General features: G+C 48.7%; 1 protein-coding gene across 2 annotated transcripts; it reads right to left on the bottom strand.

The window, feature by feature from the left end:
- Nucleotides 1-12: 12 nt before the first annotated feature.
- Nucleotides 13-24,313, bottom strand: ZNFX1 (zinc finger NFX1-type containing 1). Of its 2 annotated transcripts, none has more exons than XM_067553888.1 (14): nt 24,100-24,313; nt 22,654-22,759; nt 19,799-21,640; nt 18,250-18,381; nt 17,799-17,947; nt 17,362-17,505; nt 15,661-15,778; nt 15,091-15,344; nt 14,810-14,949; nt 14,323-14,477; nt 6,715-6,860; nt 6,220-6,330; nt 5,237-5,332; nt 13-3,098 (listed from the first exon to the last, which is right to left on the bottom strand). In XM_067553888.1, exons 2-14 carry the CDS (start codon nt 22,712-22,714, stop codon nt 660-662), a joined length of 5,787 nt encoding a protein of 1,928 aa, XP_067409989.1. In that variant the 5' UTR covers nt 22,715-22,759; nt 24,100-24,313; the 3' UTR covers nt 13-659. The 2 variants fall into 2 exon arrangements, with proteins under 2 accessions (XP_067409989.1, XP_067409990.1); XM_067553889.1 differs by having other exon boundaries at nt 24,068-24,145.
- Between the last annotated feature and the right edge of the window lie 48 nt (nt 24,314-24,361).

Here is a 24,361-nt window from a genome sequence, read left to right on the forward strand (position 1 = left end):
GCGCTTGAGCCGTTTTCTCAGCATGCCCCTGGGAGCCGGGGCTGCGTCCATCCCCTGGCGCGGCAGGAATAAACCTGCGGAGGCCAGTGCGGAGACACCTCCCCCCTCCCTCGCCGCTGGTAGAGCCTGGCTGGCGGTGCAGCGCTGAGCTGGGCTGGGGGAGACGAGGGGCGACAGCACCCCTCGGGGGGCCAATAGAGGCTGGCCCGTGGGTGAGGACAGAGAGCACGACACAGCACGTATTTCATTTAAATGACTATGCATAAAATGTATTGGTCTATAAAAGATTTAGGATTAAACAATCAGTGCAATGAGCAATAGCCAGAGCTACTGCAGGGGCTGATGCCACCACAGACTGGTGCCAGCCAGCCCTGGAATCGCACTAGGCCCTCCCCTCCCCCATGCTTCAGGCTAAAGCAGACAAGAATTTGTTACATCTATTTCATTCAGTTGCTTGATTCCACAGATAAAGTGCCAACAGGAAGTGGGACTAGGTCTAGCAACGAACACCAGCAAGTCTTAATCACAAGAAACCCAATTTACCAAGCAGAGCCAGCGAGCACGAGCTAGCTACTGCACACACTATGCAGCTTGGCAGTAGAGAAGAAAGGGCATTCATGGCGTTAAAAGGTGTTCTACTGAGAGAGGGTGGGGCTCTTCTAGATCAGTCTGCGGAGTTCCTCAAAGTTTAGCATGTTATTTGCTGTTTCTGACCAGGCTGCATGAGTTGCCCCATCCATTTCAGGGGCCAGCTGGTTGCTGCGTTCCAGAGTGTGGTTTGCACCCCCAATAACTGCCTTACACTCTGGGCAGTTGCTCCTCTCCATTGCCCCACCACAGTCACCAATCACATAAATGTGGCCATTGGGGCATTTAAACCAGTGACCTTGTGGATAGCCAAAGGCACTAACAATCTGCACTCGCTCCTCCTCAGAGATTCCCAACCCAGACTCTGGCAGAATTGCCTTTAGTTGTTCCATTTTCATCTTCACCACCTTTTCATCCTCTTCGGTGAACTTCTTCGTTCCCTCTAGGATCTGCCGCAGAGTAGCAATTTCTCCCGAAATAGAAGCATTCATCTTTGCAGGTGCTGTTTTACATCTGGCCAGGAGACTCACCAGGTATGTAAGCCTCTGAATCTCATTCTGGAGGTCGGAGAGCTCCTGGCCAGTGAAGCTCAGCCGGGGCTTGTCTAACCACTCCTGAATTTCAGCCAGTCGCCTCCTTAGTCCTTCCTTCTCCTTCACATCAAGCTTGTTCAGGGAGCTCATCAGCTCACCCAGACGCCCATAGAAGCCAATCAGATTCTCAAGAAGTCCAATACTCTTTGTGGAGAGATCAGGATGTGTCAGCTTCTCCTCCAGCATGAGGTATTTAATGGACAGATTCCTTCGCAAAACACCCTTCCCTTCCAGCACACCCTGCAGTCTGTGCCTGCTAGTTTCAATTTCACTTACTGGACCTTGGATTCTTTCCTTTACTCTCTCTATCTCCTCCAGCCGCCTTTTCACTATGGTACCATACCTCAAGTTCTTCCTGATGGCTGTCTGGCAGCTGGGGCAGACCTTTAGCTTGATGACAATTTCATCTTCATCTTCATCCATATAACGGTCGAGGCCTTTGGCCTCAAAGATGTGGCCACAGTCCTCCAGCTCCACAAAACGAGCATCTGGCTCATCCTCAAAGCCAAAAAAGATCTGGGTGATTTCATCATGGTGACAGATACGGCACTTTTTTGGGCAAGGTTCCCCACACAACCCAATGCAAGGATGACCACAGCGCAGTAACTTAGTACATGGTACATCACAACGGGGCCTGTTGCAGGGTTCACAGCAAAGCTCAGTACACTGGTAGTGCTGACACCGCCACTCACATGGCTCTACACATGGGATACACATCTCTCCACATTTCTTTTTGCACCGACTGTGGATGCAGTGGTTCTGACAGGCTTGCTGGCATGGAGGGCATTCCCTGGTGCAAGGCTGCTGACATTTGTGGGAGCAGATCAGGAGGCGTTTACATGGGCTCTTGCAATGCTCATGAAATCGCCCTTCAAAGCAGGTATGGCAGGAACCCGGGCATGCATGGCCACAATCCAGTGGGATAGGGCATTTGGTTTTGCATTTCACAGGCATCCCATGTTTCATCTCCACTGTGATCCAGCATTTCACCTGCTGGTTGTGGCCACATTTCAGAGTGACCATAACCATCTCAAGACACTGCACACTGCATTCCTTCCCACAAGACATGCTACATCTGTGCCCACATTTCAGATATTTCTGACAAGGCTCTTGACAGCAAAACTCACTCTCAGGAGTGGAGCAAGGGACCATCTGTTGGTGGCCACATTTTGAGATGGTTTTCAACACCTTCACCATGCACTGTCCACAGTCCTCAAAGCACAATTGAGGGCAACGATGCCCATCTTTGCAGAGCACCTTTTGACAGGGCTTCATACACTGAAACTCTTTGTGCTCTAAGTCATACGGGTGACATGCTCGAGTGCAGACATGTCCACAACTCAGCCTGAATTCACAGGGGCGACTACAGCCCCCTTCCGGAACTTTGCAGAAGTCTGCTCCCTTGGACACCAGAGTCCTAGTGTCAGGATGATTCTGGCAGCATAGCAGCAGTGAGCGGCCAATGTGTCCTTTCTCCCGCAGGGTGTGAATGATCTTGCTCCAGAGAGGAACCTTACCCAGCATTCCCATATTCCCAATACAATAGAGCCCGCCCTTGGCTCTGGATAACGCGACGCAGATCCGATTAGAAATCTGCAGGAACCCAGCTCTCTCTTCCTTGTTACTGCGCACAAGTGACAGCAAGATAATGTCGTTCTCCTCACCCTGGTACTTATCCACCACATGAACCTTCACACCTGCAAAGATCTTGGCAGGCATGAGTTTGCGCAGACAGAAGAGCTGCCCAGTGTAGGTGGTGAGGATGGTGATTTGAGAGGGCAAGTAGTCCTGGCACAAGAAGTATTTGCATAACTCCACCACAAACTGGGCCTCATGTGGATTCTGATGGCTTTTCCCTTCCTGGATCTCCTGTTCGGGGAAGTCATGCTCCACAAAGAAAAGATTAGATAAGACTCCCTGAAAAGAAAATGGGAAAATGTCACCATAGAAAATCAATTCTAAACCTTCCAACACTGCAACCCCCTCTTTCATGCTTACGGTGACCCACTTAGCAGTTCCTCTGTAGATTAATGCGATTCAGGGTGGGGGATCCTGGTCATTGCACACTTAAGGCAAATATCCCTGAAGTCAGACCCCTCATAATAAATTACTAAGGGAGCATCTAGGAGCTTGTTGACCACACTCAGTGTTCCACTGGTACATCACTGAATCCAACAACATGTAGAGGATTTGATACTTTATCTGAGAGTCCAACAGCTACAATTTATTCTTTGGGTTACAAAAAGGAGTGTCTGCTGCTAGTGACATGTTCCCATGTTACAAATGAGCAATCACGGCTGTGTTCATTCATATTATTCATTGTGAATACTCATGTATTTAAGGGCAGGTGGGAGAAATGGGTGATAAAATAGTCATGCACAGTGCTTATTTACTGGATACCTACTAGCTAGGATGAAAAACACTTGCAGTATCCCACCCTCATGGGACTCATATGCTTTTCTCTAGTATGCAATTCTTGTAGTCCATGTAATATGGCTTTGTGTGTATGAGTTAGAGAGTTTGTCATTGAACTCTGAATAAGCTTATGTTAACAGAGTTTGTACTGCCTTCTCCCATCACACTATTCTCTCCCTTTCATGGTAGTTCAGAGACTGGCTATTTTATAATCTTGTGCTTTATAACAATTTTTGCTTTTTCAAATCCCTTAATGCACACCTTTTATTTTTCTGTGTTTTGTTTTATCTTACCTTCCTCCCAACCCCTATTCTCTCTGACACAGTGCTTGGCCCCGCCAACACACTCTCCGCCCATTATAGTGAAGAAAGCCAGGGTTTCTCCTCCCTTCCACAGTAAGGGCTAGTAGTGTCAGGGTCCCTGTTGATCCATGGCTCCCTCCTTCACTGAGGTGGAGAGTGCAGTCCATGCACCTCTCCAAAGTTTCCATTCACCCTAGATGAACATGCAAGTGGAATTTTCACTTCCTGACATTAAACAAACAGGAATTGCTTATTAGTTGCGTTGCTCCTGCCTTCCTAAAGAACAATCAGGCCATTTCAGCCAGAGACAAGTTGCTTCAGGAAAGATGGATATTCATGGCTGTGGGCACAATTCTCTGGCCCTTTGAGCTGCCTGTAACAGGAACTACTTAACTGAATTGGTTGAATGTATGTTTTCCCCATTAGAGCAAAAGTCAGTATTCGATGTTAGTGTTCAGAGATTCATAGAATTTAAGGCCAGGGACCATTAGATCATCTAGTCTGACCTCATGTATAACACAGGCCAGAGAAATTACTCTTGTATTGACCCCACTAATGTGTCCGACTAAAGCATCTTCCAGAAAGGCACCCAGTCTTGAAGACATTATGAGATGAAGAAGCCACCATTTCCCTGGGAAGTTTGTTCCAGTGGTTGATCACCCTTTACGGTTAATGATTTGTGCCTTATTTCTAATTGGAATTTGTCTGCCTTCAGCTCCCAGCCATTGGCTTTTGTTCTGCATTTCTCTGCTAGATTAAAGAGCCCTTTAGTACCCAGTATTTTCCCCCCATGAAAGTACTTAGCTCTTTGGGGCATGGACAATCTTTCTGTTCTGTGTTTGTACAGTACCTAGCACAATGGGATCCAAGTCCTTGATCAGGGCAGTATGCACTATGGTAATATAAATAATATTTATACACCATAATCAAATCATTTGTCCATCTTTTTTATAATATGGATAGATTAAGCTCCTTACATTTCTCAAAAAATTCTCTATACCTTGAATAAGTTTTGTGGCTCTTTTCTGCACCTGCTCCATTTTCTCAACATCCTTTTTAAAATATGGACCCTAGAACTGTATGCAGTATTCCAGTACCAGTCTTACCAATGCAGTATACAGAGATAAAAAAATCACATCACTACTCCTACCTCATCTGATTCCTTTATTTAAATTATCACGTTTTAACAGCTGAACTTGATCAAAGAGGCAGAAATACTTGAATACAAACTCACAGAAGAGACTGGTCTGGATGATATATGCAGAGGGTCACTTTAGCTAGTAAGGGGTAGAAGAAGGGGCTGAGTGAGAAATTGCTTGGTGCCTTCTGTAAACTCACCTTGATGTTTTCATACTTGAGGACAGAGGGATGGTTCTCCAGCTCCTGGTATATGTGGGGAGTGAGGAGCTGGGCGATCTCAGGGCGCATGCGGTGCTGAAACACACAAATAGAAGTTACGGGAGCAGCACTGAGGAAGAAGCAGCAGCTAACAAATGGGCAAATTTCTCATATCATGGAATGAGCGGAACCATCCCTCCATTTTTGCTTCATCACGGAGACAATGACCAAATGCAAGACAATGGTGCTTCAGAAATGGGAACTGACGCTCTGCTATGTCACCAATTCCAGCTCAACTAGATGGAAGTGACCAAATATATCTTCAGGAAGATATGGGACTGTAAATAAATCTGTTAGTTTCAGTGCAATTTCCAGTGGACAAGTTGTCCAGATCACAAAAGCCACCATCAGCATGACATCTCATCAAACATGACAAGGACTGAATGTGCCTGGAACAGAACTCCCGTCTAGGGAGAGTTAGTACCTTCAGGTACTGAGATACCATGGTGATGGGTGCAGGATACGAACATCTATTCTAGACAGATGGGACTATGGGAGAAAAGGCAGTGTGAGGAAACTTGTGCTGCCAGTACTCACACTGTACCAGTTCTGGGTATGGTAAAGGACTTCAGGGATCCAGGGCTGCCAATCAGCAACTTTCACTGGTACTAGATAGTAAAGGAACCAAGACTCTTAAAAAACTGCTTCTCGTACCACCTTCAGTTACGCAGCAGGGAGAGAGCCCAAGAGCAGAAAGGCTGGATCAGTAGATGTAATGTCTCTGTCTTAAATGGAAGCTGGTCTGCGTGGATGTGACAGATCCCACTGCTCTTTTCAGGGATTAAGCAACATGTTTTTCTTTCACATTGCTATGGGAGCAGGAATATGAGGCTGAGCTTCCTACACATTTCAAGACTCCAATCCAGTAAATTCCTATATCATAGAAAAGGAATACAGCAAGAGATTATAGAGCTGGTCCTCACCTGATAATTCAGGCGGACAAAGGGAAGGCCAACTTTCACCAGCCGCTCAAAGAGAGACATCTCCAGGTTGAAGTTCTTGGCCAGGTCATACACATTGGCACTAGGCCGCAGCTGAAAGAGAAAGTGTTGAGTCCAGCTGTTATGAGTTCTTCTCCCTACCCTCCATCTGCAATGCTTTCTTCTCTCCATGTCTGTATAATCTCAGCCCCCACCACTAGAAGAGCAGAGACTGGCGTTTTGAAGCAATGCCAAGTACTAAGGCCAGGCTCAGCTACAATGGATCAGGCTTAGAAGTAAGCAAGGTTAAGTTACTGGCAGGGCTGTATAGGAGTAGTGTCCCCAGAAGAACACTAGGGGACTGAGAAGAGGCGGGGGCAGAGACTGCAACTGTTGGATATGGCTGTATAAGGGGGTGGGGGAGGAATGACAAACCTGTGGGACCCTCTGGCATGGCATTTTGTTGTGCCCAATCTCATGTCCCTATGGACATGTTACCTGCTGGTGGTCTCCAATGAGGATGAGGTGCTGACAGGCTTTGCTCAGAGTGGTGATGGTGTGAGCCTCCAGCACTTCTGCAGCTTCTTCCACTATGACAATTCGAGGCTCCACTTTCTGCAGGATCTGACGGTATTTAGCAGCACCTGGTGGAAAAGAGAGGGCACCCTCAACAGAACAGAACTCACCCTACAGGCAGCGAGCTAGTGCACAGGGACTCCGAGACAAATACTTTAATGGAGGGAGAGAACCTAACCAGGTCTCAGTTCCTTTGAGTTCCCAGAAAGACACAAGGGGTTCTCTGCCAAGCATTGCAAATTCCAAGACTCATGCCAAAGGGGCTTTGTAGCCGGCATTTTGACCCATACACAGAATGGCTCCTAAGGATGGGGGGAAGAAGTGGTGTGAACCAAATATCTTTTGATATTAACTGGGGGAGGGCAGAGAGATGCATAAGGGTTACAAGAGTCCCCAACGTCTGGTGTCTACATGCTAGTTCACCAAAGACTATCATGTGAGGTCTCTACAGATCAACATAATCTTTGCTAAATGTATATGCAGAAAACATGTAAGAAGCTATGCATACATATTGGAAATTATGGTTTTAAAGCAGGGACATGCACACATTCCACCAGACAGGAAGTAGGAGACACTTATCTCCCTGGCCGACCATTGTATACAATGGATGTCTATTTGCATAATGAGTCAAATGCTCAGAGAGAGATTGTGGGGACTTCAAGACAGGAAATTAACAGAAAGAGATGAACAGTGGGGGGGGCGTGTAACCTGGTCTACAGCTGAACGAAGTACTGGTCTAATGTATCTAGGGATGCAGAGAGATACTCAGGCATCCTTCATCTAGGAAGACACACTGCCAGCAGGCTTGGTTCTAGGAAAGGAGGGTCTCAGCCATCCTGGTTGAAAAATAAAAAGCAGGCATCTTGTTAGTTAAGTTTAGGCTGCAGAATGTGTGTGTGTGTGTGGGGGGGGGGGGGGTGAGGGGATGATGGATATCTATAAATAAAGCTAAGTGCTATACGTTAAATGGAGCTGTGACCCAGTGTGTAACTGGTAAGCTAGGGTGCACTTTTCCTTTGGAAGCAAAGGATCTGGGAACTCTGCCCCACTAGATCAAGAGCTGAGCGCTCCTCTAGGACACAGAGGACTTTAGGGTTAAACAGGATCTATCACTAACATGGAAAGGTATGGTGGAACCTGTGTAGATCAAGAGGAGAGTGCTTATGCTGGCTGTGGATGGTACAGTCAGGGAGCTGATCCCTGTCAGGCACAGACAAGGCTTCCTCATGTGAAGGGCAAATGGTATCTAGGTGCCTCACAACCCTGGGAACCACTGAAAAATATCACAGATGGGCACAAGTGTGGCCCTGAGGCCTTTGCTTCTACCATATTCCTAACCATCTCCTTCTGCAGAAAATACCCACTCAGCTCATGGAGGAGAAAAGGTGGGGGGGAATTCATATAACTGGAATATTGGTATAGAAAGAAACAACTTGTTCAGGAAGGACAGGCAGGGAAACAAGGGAGGAAGTGTGACCATCAAATATGTATACACTCGCACTGAGGATGAGATAGAAGTGGGAGGCAGACCTGTTGAAAGCCTCTGGGAAAGGATAAAAGGAGTAAAAAAACCAAGGGTGATGTCATGTTAGGTGTCTGCTAGATCACCTAACCAGGAAGAAGAGGTGGATAGGACTTTTTTTAAACAACTAACAAAATCATCCAAAACAAAGGGCTTAGTGGTGATGGGGGACTTCAACTTCCCAGACATCTGTTGGGAAAATAATACAGCAGGACACAGATTATTCAAGTTCTTAGAATGCACTGGAGACAACTTTTTATTATAGGTGGAGAAAGCAACTAGGGAAGAGGTTATTCTGGATTTGGTTCTGACAAATAAAGAGGAACTAATTGGAAGGCAGTTTGGGTGAAAGTGGTCATTAACCACTTGAACAATTTACCAAGCATCATAGTGGATTCTCCATTACTGGCAATTTTAAATTCAAGACTGGATGCTTTTTTAAAGATCTGCTCTAGGAATTAAGTATATTTAGGATATAGAGGTATATCGTGTATAGGCACTTGAGATAACTGGCCAACCTGCCCAGGCACCAAGCAGTCTACCCAGCAGAGGCATGGGAACCTCAAACTGGGGGAGAGTGAGCTACCAGGAAGAGGGCTTAACAGGGCTGAGCTCAAGGCTTTATCTGAAGTGGGGAACTGAGGCGCAGCCAATGAGGGCCGTGTCCCCAGCCAATAAGATGGGACAGTTTCCACTCCCTACCCCAGCAGCTGAATTTCAAACTGAGCTGCGGAAGGATCCCTTCTTAGAGAAGCTGAGGACCCTGGCTAGCCACAGTGCTGCAAAAACCCCTTGAGAGGACTGCAAGGAGATTCCTGTGGGAGAAGGAATTCCTATATTGGGAATAGGCTTCCCAGTGGAAAAATTTGTCTTGTGGGATCAGGAGGCAGCTGGTGGTTCCCCAGAAGTAATGCCACAGGCTATTCTATCCTGGACCATGATGTCCCTCTCAGGACAGCAGGGGATTCAGCACACCAGGCAAAGGCTGCTACAGAACTTTTACTGGTCCAGAGTCTTTGAAGCAGTCAAGCAGAACTGCAGGTCCTATGATCCCTGCTAGAGGATCCTGGGCCTTCCCCACAAGTGTAAAGCAGCCTTGACACCCTCACCCATAACTGAGCAGTCTTTTCAGAAGGTGGCAATGGACATAGTGGGGCCCCTCAGCAAGGCAACCCGGTCCGGGAACAAATACATTCTGGTGGTGGTAGATTTCACTATCTGCTATCCAGAGGTGGTGGCTCTGTTTTCCATAGAGGCAGACACCATGGCAGATGCGCTACTATTTTCAGCGGAGCAGGGCTCCCCAAGGAGCAGGGGTAAAATTTCATTTCAGCCCTGCTCCAGTGCTTGTGGGAGAAATGTGGAGTTCAGCACACCTGGACCTCTATATATCACCCTTAGTCAATGGGCTGGTAGCAACATTTAATGGAACTCTGAAGATAAAGCGGAGAACTTTTATGGCCCAGCACTGCAGGACTGGGAAAAGTGTTTATCTCACCTGCTGTTCACATACAGGGAAGTACCTCAGGACCTCCCAGGGTTTTCCCCTTTCAAGTTGCTGTATGGGAGGAGAGTGAGGGGACCACTGGACTTGATGAGGGACTAGTGGGAGGGGAAAGCCTCCCTTGATGGGGAATCAGTGGTGGAGTATATGCTGTCTTTTCAGGAAAGGCTCACTTAGCTCTTGGGTTTGGCCAGGGAAAACGTATCCAGGGCCACTGGGATACAGAAAGTCTGGTATGACCACAGAGCACATGCCTGCTCCTATGGCACCAGGAACCCGTTGATGGTTCTCATCCCAGTGCAGAAGAATAAGCTCCAGGTCACCTGGGATGAGCCCTTTAAGATAAAAACAGCTGAATGAGGTGAACTATGTGATGGAACTATGCAACTGGGCTCACTGTCACTGAATGTACCATGTCAACATGATGAAGCTACACTTTCATAGAGAAGTTGGTGCTGACAACGTGCGGGCAATGGAAGGAGAAGGGAGGATCTCTTCCCTGAGACAGGAGCCAGCTGCCCACTGGAATCACTTCCCCACTCAACCAGCTAACCCCTGTGCAGCAGGCAGAGATCAGAGATGTGTTACATTCTCACCAGCAGCTGTTCTCCAGCAGGTCCGGACTCACTAACCTAGCTGTCCACTGGGTTGAGATCAGACACATGCTGGCTAAAGGGGTGAGCCAGCCTTCCATCAGCTCATGGACCTCACCGTGGTGCTAGTCCCCAAAGAGGATGGAAGGATCAGATTCTGTGTGGACTATAGGAAGCTTAATGTCATCACCATTGCTAATACCACCTAGAACTGATGAGTTTCTAGACAAGATGGGATGCCTGGTTATCTCACTACTATGGACATCACCAAAGGCTATTGGCAGGTGCTTTTGGACCCAGATGCCAGGCTGAAATCTCCCTTCCAGGTCTTATCCTTCAGCCTCAAGGGGGCACCTGCCACCTTCCAGTGCCTGGTGGACCAGTTACTGAGGGGGATGGAGGATATAGCCCTGGTGTATATTGACAATATCTATATCTTTAGCCAGACCTGGGAGGAACACGTGTCCCAGGTGAAGAGGGTGCTGGATTGCCTCAAGGAGGCTGGACTGACTAAAGGTTGAAAAGCATAAAGTGGAGATGGCGAGGTCTCCAGGCCCAGGCCTTTAATGGGATGGCAGGGTACTACTGGAGGTGTGTACCCCACTTTAACTCCTTAACTGAACTATGTAAGGATAAGCTGGAGAAGGTGGTCTGAACAGAGCAGTGCCAGAAGGCTCTCTGTGTTCAGGAGGCGGCTCTAAGCCAACGCCCAGTTCTGGTAAACCGAGGGTCCTGTGTTCTGGTAAACCCAGACTTTGACAAATCCTTCATGGTGTTCACAGATACCTCAGACACAGGGCTGGGCACAGTGCCAATGCAAGCTGATGCTAAAGGGGAGAGATTCCCCATCATGTACCTGATCAAGAAACTGCTTCCTCAGGGGCATAACTATGCTACCATCGAGAATAAATGCCTGGCCATAGCGTGGGCTCTTAAGAAGCTGCAGCCGTCTCTATTTGGGTGGCACTTTACTGTATACACTGACCATTCTCCCCATCAAAGGAAAGAGATTAATGCCAGACTTCTGAGATTGAGTTTTATCTTCCAGGATTATGATATAGAAGTGATTCATATTAATGGGATGCCAATGTTATAGCAGACCTGAACTCTCCAGGTCACTGGTTGAAGTGACAATGCTCTTTGGTCTCAAAAGGAGAGAGAAAGGTGACAAAGTGGGAATTTTTTGTAATATTTTCAATGAATACTGTATGTGCCTTGGTTTCCCCTATGTGCAACCTGGTTAACTAGGTGTGTTGTGGGGGGATTTCTTATTCTTTGTAGAGATTCAGGTGTGACTGTCACCTGGCTTTCTGGAGCCTGGACCCCTGTCCCTGGACAGTTCCACAAGACAAAGGCCTGGACATTTGGAACCTAGCAACTAATGATCAGGGACAGCAGACCCCTCTGAAAGAAGCCAGCCAATTTTGACCAGCTGGAGAACACAGAGTTAAAAAGAAAAGCCAGGTGAGGAGGTTTTTCCCCAGGAACAGAACAAAGGACTAAGGAGAGTAAGAGGGTTGTTAAAGTGTGGGCTGCTGGAAGGAGTCTCTTCTGCACTAGGGCAAAGAGAGCTCAGGGCTCTGGCCACATCCAGATGGACTTTGCTGTAACTTTTCTGTTCTCTATGCTAACCTAAGGATGTTCCTATGTTCCAGACATCTAATAAATCCCTCTGTTTTTACACCACTGGTTGAGAGCAGGGGCGTGCATGGGGAAGAAAGCAGGGGCATAGGCCTCCCACAATTGGCAGGGCATAGAACTCCTCCAGGGCCAGAGCGGGGAAAGCAAGCTCCTCCTGACCCAGGCTGGGGTGGGAGATGACAGCTTCTCTGGCCCTAGCGGGGAGAGCCAGCTCCACCGGCCCCAGGGGCTGCAAGAGAGGGAAGGTGGCTCAGAAAATGCCTCTCCCCCCAAAAGCGGCCACATTTTTATTCCTGTGCATACCTCTGGCTGAGAGTCACTCCTGAGTAAGTTGGGGAGGGGAAAAGGGGTGCATTGCTCCCTTTGGGTGTGTAAGGCTTCCCCAGGTGTCCAATTTCAGGTGGATTCCCTGCAGGGAGCTCACAGTGTGAAGAAGAGGTACTGAAGGCTCCTAGGTTCAATCCCAGGAGGTGGTGAAGCCAAGGGGCTTACCCCAGTGAGAAAGTGTGACCCTAAGAAGGTTAACACACTGAAGTGGTCCTCTCACAGACCATTCCAGAGCTGTCCGAGAGCACTGGGCCTGTGGATCCATGTCACGTGTACCTAAGCTACAGCTAATTTTTAGTTCTGTGATCAATTCCTCTCTATCTGTCAAGACAAGGCCCAATACAGAGTTCCCTCATGTTGGATACAACGCTTTGAGTTAGGAAATTATCTATAAAATATTTAGTAACTCCAAGGATATTTTACTACGGGCAGCATGAAACCTCCAACATATGTTACTCATATCACATTTGCTACTTCCCCCCATCCACAAGACTTGTTACCCTGACAAAGAAAGCTAGTGAGTTGGTTTGATACGATTTGTTCTTGACAAATCCATGCTGACTGTTATTTATCACCTTATTATCTTCTAGGTGTCTGCAAATTGATAGCTTATTTGCTCCATTATCTTTCTGGGTACTGAATTTAAGCTGACTGGTCTGTAATTCCCCAGGTTGTCCTTATTCCCCTTTTTATAGATGGATACTTCCAGTCCTCCGGAATCTCTCCCATCTTCCATGACCTTTTGAAGATAATCACTATTCGCCATCACCCATCGACTTCAGAAGCCTAGCTAATCTAAAGCATCTTAGCTCCAGGTAAACAGCACACTATCTTGTTGTTCACCTGTCCCTTGCAGAATATTCTATCCATTCTTCTTAGTACACAATCCCCAACAAGGATTGTCTGTCTTCTTTGGACAGTTGAACATCTTTGTGAGCATGCTTGATTTTCTTACAAGTTGGGCTTCGCAGTCATCCAAAGGTGTGTCCCATACATCTCTCTCTTCTATTTGACCCGCTGGAGCTTCAGAGAGATGTTCAGCAGTTGCCACACAGAGTACCTGGTATAATTTGAAAACCTCTGGAATTTCTCCTGGTCATCGTCTTTCTGATCGTCGCAGCTTGCCCATCCTCATCTGCCTCTAGCCATGCAGAATGCTGCCTCATCCTCTTGCCTCCAGTAGTTATGAATTACCAAGCCTCCTCAATCCTTGGTGGCCAGTACCTTGCTTCCTGGTTAGCCAGGAACTCCTCAGCTTCTCTGATGATGTGTAATGTCCGTACTTGCTCTTCCAATCCAAAATCCTGTTCTTCCAACACAGCCACCAACTTCCATGTCATGCACAGGAAGTCCCTTCTGACATCAGGCAGGAAAAAAAATCATAGCATATCTAGTGCAGGTCACAACTGTTCTATTGATGGCCATCACATAATTGAGAGTTGGACTGTACATAGAAGGAAAGCCTCTCTCACTTCCTCACCAAATGCCCTCTAAAACTCCCCTGGTAGCTGTCCATTTGTGGCTCACAAGTTTGCCAAGCAACTGACTTTTTATCCTGCTTAACTCCATCTCCTCACTAGCAGGGTGCAATTAATCCCTCAGACTTCGAACACAGTGGCAGATCAAAGGGCCAATGGTCAAAGCTACATGGCCCTTCCAAGGGGCCAGATAGACAGATCTCTGTCTAGCTGCTAATTCATGGGCCCATGACCCACCTACACAACTTATACACAGAGAACAAACAAAGAGATGACCTCTACTCACTAAGACCCTCTAACCTCAAGCACAGGGTCCGCTGCTACACCTTCCAAAACTCTGTTAGCTGCTCCTGTTCATGACTCCACACACACGACTTAATGATTCTGGAAATGGAGTCCATCGGGAGCTATCCTCCCCAACTCACCTGGGATGCAGTGCTGGTTTATTCCCCAAATGCCACTCACCTGTAGTCGTCATCCCTACAACCAGGGCTTCCTTGAGAATGCAGAGATCCTCCTGAAGCCTCAGTTCTGCCAATCTCTCTGCTGCCCCCTGGTACTGCTGCTCATGCTGCAGGATCTTTCGTCGAATTTCCCCCTGGTACATCTGTAGCCAGCGCCTGGAGAGGGGCACAATCACCAAGTGAAAGGAAGGATCATTCAGTGCTTAGGGCACTAGCCTAGGACTTAGGAGACCTAATTTCCAGACTTCGTGTGTGATCCTGGGCAAGTAATTTATTGTTAGTGCCTTAGTCCCCAGTCTGTAAAATGGGGATAATAGCCCTGTCCTATGTCACAGAGTGCAAGAGGATAAATACATCAGAACTGTGAGGTGCTCAGATATTACAGTACTAGGGGGCCAGAGGAGTATTTTACACAGATAGGGGGAGCATGCAAACTGGGGGGCAGTCTCTGGGCATCGCCTACGCAACAGACCTAAGAGCATCGTTACCTGTAGAGCTTCCAACGGGAGCTGAGGTCCAGCTGCCACAAGTCCTGGATAGCCCTCACCTCCACCTCAGTCATTGCATTCAGTTTACGGAGCTCAGACCTCATCTTCTGCTTCATTTTCCTCCTCTGAGCTGGTTGCATCTGCAGGAAGAACTCCCATCAAGCAATTACACTAAGAGTTCTATGCACCAGTATTCCCCCATCATTCCCTCCCTGTCCAGACATACCAAGAACAAGAGGGGGAAGGAACAAGCTTCCCAGATCCTGTGCATGAGTGTTTACCTCCCACTCCATGGCTTCCTGCTGTGGCTGGGCTGTCCCTTGACCCTGCTTTTCCAGCTTCATGGCCAGCAGCATATTCGCCAGTTCCATGACAGCACTGTTCTCATCTTCTCTCCTCTGCTGAGGCCTAGCTGCCTCCTCTTCCTCAATTACTCGGTCTGCCTGAATCAGGTCGGCCTCCTCTGGGATCTGTAGCAGCTGATCTCCCTCTTCCTCCTCCCCCTCCTGCTCCTCTTCTCCATCCTGCTGGCCACCTATAAGAGAGTAAATCAGCCATACATGGAGGCATTAGTGAGGGCAATGCAGCTGAAGGCAATACAGAGGGCCACTGTGGAAGGATGAGAATGCTGCAGTGGAAAGGCCATGCCAGGATTTTAATTACCCATGGTACTTTTCAGACACCATCATCTCCACTCCCTTCCCCTCTAATATCATGCACCTTTCAAAATGTGCTGGACAGCAGCTTCCCCTCTCCAGGCACCTCCTGGCACATGCATTTGATCCCCTACCATGGTCACCATGCATTGACACACACTTGTCTTCACACACCTGTAGGTTTGAGCCTCTTACCTGCATTCTCAGCCACTGGGTTCTCTGCACCATTCCGGCTGAAGGCAGTAACACCCAGGCCCAACCACTCCAGAATCATTGAGTTTCTTGAACCCTTGTAGCAAAACCACTCATCATCCTGGTGCAATGAGAAATAAATCAGCAAGGCCTGTGCAGCTTGGAGCAGTAACGTAATGCCACCCATTATACACTGCTCTTCTACACACACAGACACACACACACACACACACACACACACCTTAACTAGTGCCAGACCCAAACCTGTCAGTAGGACTCATGCTTGCTGCCTCAGTGCATAGAGGGAAAAGTCTGTGGCAGCTTCACGTACCTTCAGAAACCAGGATTTTTACTGATTTTAACATAAGACAATTTCCCTTGCTTATTTGTGCTTTTATATTGATAATAAAGGGAATATTTGCTTGAAATCTAGGCAGTTTCAAAGAGTGAGTTAAAAGCAGTTTCATGTCCTACATCAGTCCAATATTCCCCCTCCCATTACCCTAAGACCACTGCCAATTTTTATGAGTTAGAAGTCACGTTCTACTTAAATAACTCCTCTCTTCTCTGTGGCTATGAGAGACGCACAGAGGAAACAGACTCCACAGGGAAAATGTGACACTGACTCCATACAGAGTGCTGCCAACTGCACAGAGGAAAACCAAAGAGAAAGGTTTTTCCCTTTAAACCCTAATCCTGCAAGGAGCTCTGCAACTGGGACTCTGTAGGGTGACTGGGTCCTCCCACACCCAGCTGCTTGCAGGTCCAGGGCTTTAGTCAATGCAGTGCTCTAGACACAGGCACATGCAAAGTGTTTTCAGGCAAATGGGCATTAAGTTGAAAGAGTTACTTTGAATTCAGTTTATTTTACTTTGCCCCAAACCAGTCTGTTTGCCAGAAACTTCTGCATTGACAAAGAGTAACCACAACGTAGCATCATGAGGTCAGCTGAGGGAAGCTAGGGCAGTGGTTTTCAAACTTTTTGAGCTGAGTCGCCTCCCCTGCCCCCTTTGAGTTACAATTGTCGATCGCACCCTTCCAACCCAGACAAAAAGATGAGTCGGGGGCAGAGGTGGCACTCTCTCCCCAAGCGCCAACACACTGAAGCCCAAGCTGCCTAGCATCACTGCTCACCCACCCAAATGTTCCTCCATGCCCCCGTAGGGGAGCGCACTTTGCAGTTTGAAAGCCTCTGAACTAGGGGGACAGCTGAGGATTTTGGTACCTAGGAAGGCAGGAAAGGCACTGTGAAATTTTGGCAACAAAGAGGGGGACAAATCTCCTCTTCTCCTAATCCTTGTGGGCGTGATCAGAGAAACTCCTAGTTCACTTCCCCATTGATCCTTTATATTAACCAGCTATAAATCACGGAAGCCAGAGCCCTGAGCTGTTTGGGGCTGAGAGTCTGAGCCCCAGCCCTGCGGCCCAGAGCTGAATGGGTGTCACTTAAAATCACAGAATTCATGACCACCGTGACCAATTCATAGCCTTAGTGATAAGCTCCCAGACTATTCACTGTGGCCTTCTTGCCTTGAACTTCTCAGTCAGTGAAACTAGCACTTCACTGCGAGCAGCGACCATCTGTGGGAATGGCTGGGACCTTCCTAGCAGTTAGCGCTGAATCTCTGTACCTAAGGATTATGTGCCAAACAGGTAGAGCCAGGCACTAGGTTTACTGGCCTGGAAGGATGGGATTCCTCTTACCAGGCCATTCATCAGGCTGTCCCAGTGTTGCGTGGTGATGTATCTTTCCAAGTGGCGTTCATGCAGCACTCCATGTGCTGTGCACTCTAAGTGCCGTGCTCCTTCGCGCAGCTCCTGCTCTGACTGTTTCATCTGCGTGGTTATCTGTGCAAAAGGAAAGAGGAGTGATGCTTTCGGGAGTTACTAAGCTCTGGAAATCCAGGCTCTGAGAAGAAACGTCAAGAACAGCACAGGGAAAGGACAAGGCCAAAGAGCAAATGAAAATGGGAGATGCAGCAGATGGGCATCAGCATGAGACAGGGATTAAAGGATTAAATGGGGAGGGAGTGCGCCTGGATGGGAAACAATTGTACAGGTGGATTAGCTACTGCATCTGTTCCTTGATGTGTAAGCAGCATTTGCCCCCCAAGGTTTTCCAGAGGGGCCCCCACACGTACATTCATGTAGGCCCTGCGGAGATGTGTGGGCAGGCTGCGGCGGAATTCACACTTTTTCCGCAGCTCTCGCAGGGTAAATTGCTTCAGAGTCTCACTGTTGCTTCTCCCTCCAACTCGCACAATCCCACTCTTCTGAAATGTGTAGATTCCTAAGCATGAAAGAAACATTAGCATGAAAGAGCCACACTCTGTTCTTTCTGGGGGTGGAGAAGGCACGGAGAGCCAGATCAGGGCCACATCTCGACCCTCCTCACAGAGCCTATCCTGTAGTGGAGGATTCCAGCCAGTCCAATCCGATTCGGAGTGGGGCCTTCTCACTGGACAACACTGGAGACTAGAGTGAATGGCAAACTCATGAATGAGAACATCAGACTCAGAGGAGGACAGTTCCAGCATAAAGTATAGCTGTCTGAACTTGAACCGCCACCCGACACCATGCAGACCCTCTTACCTTCCAGGAACTGATCCAGTGCATGGTTGGTGTAACAGACTACAAGGATGGGAAACTTCTGGACCGTTCTTTGCCACACCAGCTCGTTGGTCAGGAAAGCCTGAACAATCTTCAAACCCACATACGTCTTCCCTGCAAGACAACCCGAGAATCAGAGACCAGAAATCCAGGCCCATGAGCAGTCTTGGAATCAGAGATTTCATCAGATCAGGGTACCAGGTCAGGAATCTGACTGTTCTATTCCCAGCTCTGGCAGACTGCCTGTGTCACCCTGGGCTAGTCAATTAATCTCTCTGGGCCTGTTACCCACCAATAAAATGGCAGTATGGTCCAGTATATAGGGCACTTTACCTGGGCTCTATTTCCAGCTCCCCTTCCAACCTGCGGTGTGACCTTCAGCAAGTTGCTTCCCCTCCTGCCCTTTGTCTGGTCTTATCTATATAAACCAAGATATTTGGGGCATGAACTGCTTTTGCGTGATATACAGTGCCTAGCACAATGTAGCCCTGATCTGAGATGGGGTCACTAGGTGTAAAAGAAAAATAATAAAATAAATGTTTGCATGGTTCAGACACTATGATAACAGGTACCATATAAGAATTTAGACCAGGTTCTGCTCTCCTCCACACCTGCCATAATGGAGAAGTCTAGTTCCAAGTACCATTTCCCTACACCAGCTACAATGGAAGGGTCTGTAGTCATCATTGCAATGCAAGATCAAAGGATTAGGATCTGACCACTTGTAACATTTTGCAATGCTATGGATGGGTGTGACAGATGTAGAGCAAAATTACTCTCACTCACACACACACACACACACACTCTCTCTCTCTCTCTCTCTCTCTCTCTCTCTCTCTCTCTCTCTCTCTCTCTCCCCCCCCCCCCCCTCTCTCTCTCTGAGCTAAAACCCTTTTGTCCCAAAGACACAGCCCAGATCTCACAGAGTCAGTGTGTTCACTCCAGGAACCCACCCACACGGTCATATTTAGCTTTGGGCCAAATCTTTATATTTGATGTTTTAGCAAATTAAAAAAAGCAGATGAGGTGACTGTCCCACATGACCAGGACAGCAGTGGAGTTACCCAAGCACCAGCTAGTCAAGTAATTGAGCTTCAAGCACACAAAACCCATTGAGACCAATGCCTGGTCCCCAGTGCAGCTGTCAGGGGCTGCTCCAACCCCACATGGCTTATGCGGAGCAGAAAGACACTCAGCTCTGTGCCTGCCCACATACAGCATGGCCCAGGAGGCAAAGATTCAGGGACAGCTTTTCCTTTCTGAATAGGCTAAACACCTTTCCACCTAGGAAAAGGATCACTATTCATTGCATGGACCTGTTCAGACTTGCTCATTCTCTGTATACAAAGCCCAGGAACAGCATCGGAGTCCAGCGTGTGCACGAAGCTGGGGTGGACAAAGGACGTTGCTTTTCTTTAGAATTTTCTCTACTTTTAGTTCTTATCCAACTGGGCTGGTTAAAGGGGATGTTAAAGAGAATGTATTAATTGGTATTATTAACAGTACAGTTCTAAGCAACAGTGTGTCTCACCAGTCCCAGGAGGACCCTGGATAATGGCCAGCTCCTTGGTAAGTGCCAACTGCAGGGCCTGCATCTGGGACTCATCTAACTTCAAGGCTTCCATTGAAGGCCACTGGTTGGGGTCTAGAACATTCACCCCCTGTCTTCTCAAGCCATCGGGGCTCACCAGGAACCTCTCCTTTCCAACTGGAGAAGGCTCCTCTACCAGCGGCGCAAGGTCGTAGGTGCTGCCCATTGCCAGGTATGCTGGCTCCTTCACAAACACATCACATTCCACAATGTATTTCTGAAATGGGACGTCTTCTTCCTGGATCTCCTGCAGCCCTTCCAGCACATGTCGGTAGGCTTCAAAGTAAGCAGTTGTCTCCACCATAAGAAAGGAGTCAGAGGGCTGGACCTCTGCCAGCAGCGCCTGGCTTTGCTCATTAAAGCACAGCTGCACGATGCCCTGGGACAGGTCTGCATTGTCACGGTTGGACACAGTGGCAAAAAGGAATGTTTCAAAGTTATCTTTGGACATGCAGACCAGAGACCCATATAGCAAGCGCCTGGAATTCTGCCATCGCACGAACTTCAGGGGCTTTGTGTCAAACTGAACCTTGTAGACGATGCCAGATGAGGAGCAAAGGGGGGTGATGATCCGGGTATCAAAGTAGATTCTGATGTCATCAAACTTCCTTTTCCTCAAACCTTTGTCCTCAAAGCTTTGCAGAAGCTCCAAGATGCCTTCCCTTAAAGGCCTGACAAAGTCCTCTCTCAGGAGCCGGAAATGTGTGTCCAGGTAAATGCTGGTGCTATCATATCTTCCAGAGACAATATTGGGACGAAGAAAGGGCTTTTCATCTCGATGCACCTCGTTGTATGTGGGGTAGATGGTCATTGTGCGGTAGGTTTCTTCCTGACCATCAGCCTGAGGTTGCATTAGGGTGTAGTTATCGGCCCTCAGTGTGCCCTCACGCCTCTTCTCCTGCAGATGCTGAATAAGGGTCTGGACTTTTTCCAGGTTCTTCTCAATCTGGTCTGCAATGTCTACACCAGATGCTCTCAAGGCATTTATAGATGCTGGCAGGATAGACATCAACATGGAGATTTTCTGCACAGAGCTGGCTGGGAAAATACTCACCAGGTCCTGAAGGAGGGAGATGATGTTGCTTATATGCTCAGGAAACTGATGTCGTACAGTAGGAACGGCCTCAGTCATCATGTCAGCTACATATTGTGGCAGACAGATCCTGAGGAAGTTTGACTCTTTTACCATGCCCAGGAGTTGTTGAACACTTTGGCGGTCCATTCTGGAGCTGCATGCCCTCCTAAGAACCTGGCAGATGAGCTGGAGGAAGCTGGGTTTAATGGATGTTTGAGACAGAAGCTCCTTGAGGCCTGAACTGGAGGCGAGTGTGATGACCACTTCAGAGGGGTCTTTCTGAAGGAGACTTTCCAGGAATTTGTAGCCAATCCTCCTGACTTGGTAAGGCTGTTCATTGGGGTTCTGGCGCTGGGCACCTCCCGGAATAGGATTTTGGTGGAAATGAAGATTCTCACAAGGGTGGATTCTTCTGCCCCTGCCTCCATCTTGGTTCTCATTTCTTCTTCTTCTGGCCTCATTTTCCTGCTCATTCCACTGTCCTCTTGGTCCATCATTGGCCTGTCTACCCTGGTTTCTCCTCCCCTGATTGGGATACCATCCTGCACCATGGTATCTTTCTTCCCTCAGCCCATGGGGAAGAGGGTTATCGTTAGCTCTGGAATTTCCTCCAGGTTGGGCTGCTCCTCTCCGAGGGTATCCCAGTGCATTAATTGCTCGGTTTCTGCCTCTTTGTGGCAAGTCTGCATTTTGACGCTCTACAGGGCCTGAAAAGAAAAGATATTTAGAGAGAATGCCTCTGTAGAGAACCTGCTCCCTGACATGTGATATTCCCAGGGATAACCCCACTCCCCAGGGCACCACACTTGCCAGCATCAGCACATTTCAGATACTTTACATCAAATTGTAGAAGTAACATTTTATTTACATCATGATACTCAGGATGTTTTCTGCTGGGTAATAAGCAGGCACTGAAGAAAATGCCCAGCTTAGAGTTTATTATTGCAGTTTATTTTCCACATGCTGAAAAGCTGAACAACATAGGGCCCAAGATGATGTCCTCTCCACAGGACTGGGTTTTGCCAGCTGTTAAGGGCTGGTTTAATAGCCAATGAGAAAACAGCAGTTGGTTTAGAACTTTTGTTTTATAGTACAGTTAAAACTCAGAACAACAGGACAGAGTCTGTCCCCTTTTCAATAGAGAATTTGGGAGCTGGCAGAAAAATTAGGCAACCAGATACTATGGTGATGCCCAAATAAGAATGTTGATAAATAGACTGGTTACAAGGCATAGGAAACATCCCTATCTGCCTCTGTTTGGTATTAGTTAGTTTCAAGTTAAAACCAAAAAAACCCACTGAAACAAAAATCTAAGAAGGTGTTTTTGTAAAATATATACCAATCAATCCCTTCTCTGGGACCACAGTGATAAGTGTGGTAGAAGATCTTAAACAGATTCAACCAGAATGGTGGTGTGTCTGGTGCTGGGATTGGGTGACAGGGAGAGAAGTGGGCTTTCATTTATTATCATCTCTCTTTTTCCTCCAGCCTCATAGACTTTAAGGTCAGAAGGGACCATTGTGATCATCTAATCTGACCTCCTGCACAACGCAGGCCACAGAATGTCACCCACCCACTCCTGTAATAGATCCCTAACCTATGACGGAGTTACTGAAGTCCTCAAATCATGATTTAAAGATTTCAAGGTGCAGAGAATCCACCAGCAAGTGGCCCATGCCCCATTCATTATCTGCTGCAGTGTATTTAGCAAGCAACTCACCTCTCCAGTTAACATTGTGCTGCCTTGGGTAGGGTTCCTGTCCAGGTCTCCTGCCAGCCATTCCTGAGAGTCACTCAAGTCCTCTTCTTCCCGGTTCTTTGTGCTGCTGCAGACAGACAAAGCCATGCAACTCAAGAAAGATGTGCTTCTACAATGATAGTCTTTAAAAGAGGACCAGGCCAACCCAGTCCAGCTTCCACAGTCAGGAGCACCTTGGGCACCTCTGTGAGGGCCAGTGTCAACTCCACAAGGGATGTTACCATACCGCATACCAATTACATCTGAAGTTGTTAATTCAAGGATGTCAGCATTAATCTGAATTAGTGATCTTTGCTATACTACCATGGCTCATAAATTAACCCTTTGTGCATTAGAGCCACTTCGTGATCTGCATCTCTTCCCCCTTAACAGCAATCTGCCACTGTCTCAGTCCCTGCTTCCTTCCACTGAGCACTGCAACATCACATTCTGATGGCACCATGTTCCCTTCCCTCCCATGAAGACACCTCTGAGCCAAGTCCTCTCTGTCCCACTCTGCTCTCTCAAAGCAACCTGCCTACACCTAGTGGTCCTGGCCCTAAAAGGTGGGAGAAACATGAGTCCCAACCAGGCCAGCCCCGCATACTAAAACCCCAAGGAAGTGTCGCTAAGGCAATGCCTCCCTTTCCTTTAACTGCCTCTCATTCCCATTGCTAGGGTATCCAAGCGTCCCAAGAATCACAAACCCTGTTTTCTGATGCTTCTCTGGAGGGGAAATACCAAGCCCTTCCCCAGCACAAGCCTGCTGCTGCTGGGCTGTTTCTGGTTCACAGAAACCAGCTCAGCAGTTTTCCACTTCTCTCTCTCTCTCTCCTCAGTTTCAGTTTCTGGTTCCATGCTAGCCCAGCCCAGCCCAACCCAGCCCAGGGGGGTGGCCCAGGAGCTCCTCTAGCTCTGAGGTTTCCAGGGTGCCCAGCACCAAACACAAACCCATTGCAGCAATTTTTGCTCAAAATTCACCAGTGTGAAGTTCTGCAGCGTCATTCCCCAGCTTCTTAGCGTCAGGACTCAGGGCCAGCCTGAAGGCCGGCCCTGGCCTGGCCTGACCTCCCCTTCCCAGGCCTGACATGACCTCCAGCCCCGCAGCCAGGCCAGCGCCGGTGGGGTGGGGTGACCAGGCCTGGCCTGACCTCCCGCTATTATCAGGGCCATCCCGGCATTAGGGGCTTTGTCTAATGCAGGCAACCCCCCGCCACCCCGCGCGTCCCGGTTTTCACCCTCGCTGCCTGGCCACCCGCAGCGCCGGGCCCAGCCTAACAACAGGGAGCCTCGGGCGGGGGCGGAAGAACGCAGGGAACCACCCGGCGGGGCCTGCCCGGCGCCAAACGCCCGCCCAGCACTGAGCGAGCGGGCCCCGGCCGGGGGCGCCTCTCACCGGCCGGGGGCGCTGCTCCGCTCCGCTCCTACCTGGCAGCGCCGGCCTGACGGATCCTCCCGCGCCCGAGCCCGAGCCCGATCCGATCCGGCGGGAGGGAGGCAGGCGTCTGCACCCGGCGCTCGCCTTTCAGTTTCCTTTCCGCAGCAGGGAGGGAGGGGGCGGGGCCCGGCCAGCGCAGCGTCCTCCTGTCCCGGGCTCCCGGCGGGGGCGCCCATGGCCCCGCCCCACTAGGCCTCGAGTCGAGCTCGCTGTGGCCGCGCCCCTTGGCGCGCATGCGCCGCGTAGGTGTGG

The sequence above is a fragment of the Emydura macquarii genome, unplaced genomic scaffold (genome assembly GCF_026122565.2).
Source record: "Emydura macquarii macquarii isolate MOO-44397 ecotype Brisbane River unplaced genomic scaffold, CSIRO-AGI_Emac_v2 contig_1483, whole genome shotgun sequence".
Classification (NCBI taxonomy): domain Eukaryota; kingdom Metazoa; phylum Chordata; order Testudines; family Chelidae; genus Emydura; species Emydura macquarii.

Excerpts from the sequence above, each read along its gene's own strand:
- ZNFX1 (XM_067553888.1), bottom strand. The coding sequence starts at position 22,714 with ATGGCTGGCAGGAGACCTGGACAGGAACCCTACCCAAGGCAGCACAAT. Across the intron at positions 17,948-18,249 it reads ACTGGATCAGTTCCTGGAAG|GAATCTACACATTTCAGAAG; the intron begins GTAAGAGGGTCT and ends TTTCATGCTTAG. Across the intron at positions 14,478-14,809 it reads TCCCGTTGGAAGCTCTACAG|GCGCTGGCTACAGATGTACC; the intron begins GTAACGATGCTC and ends GCCCCTCTCCAG.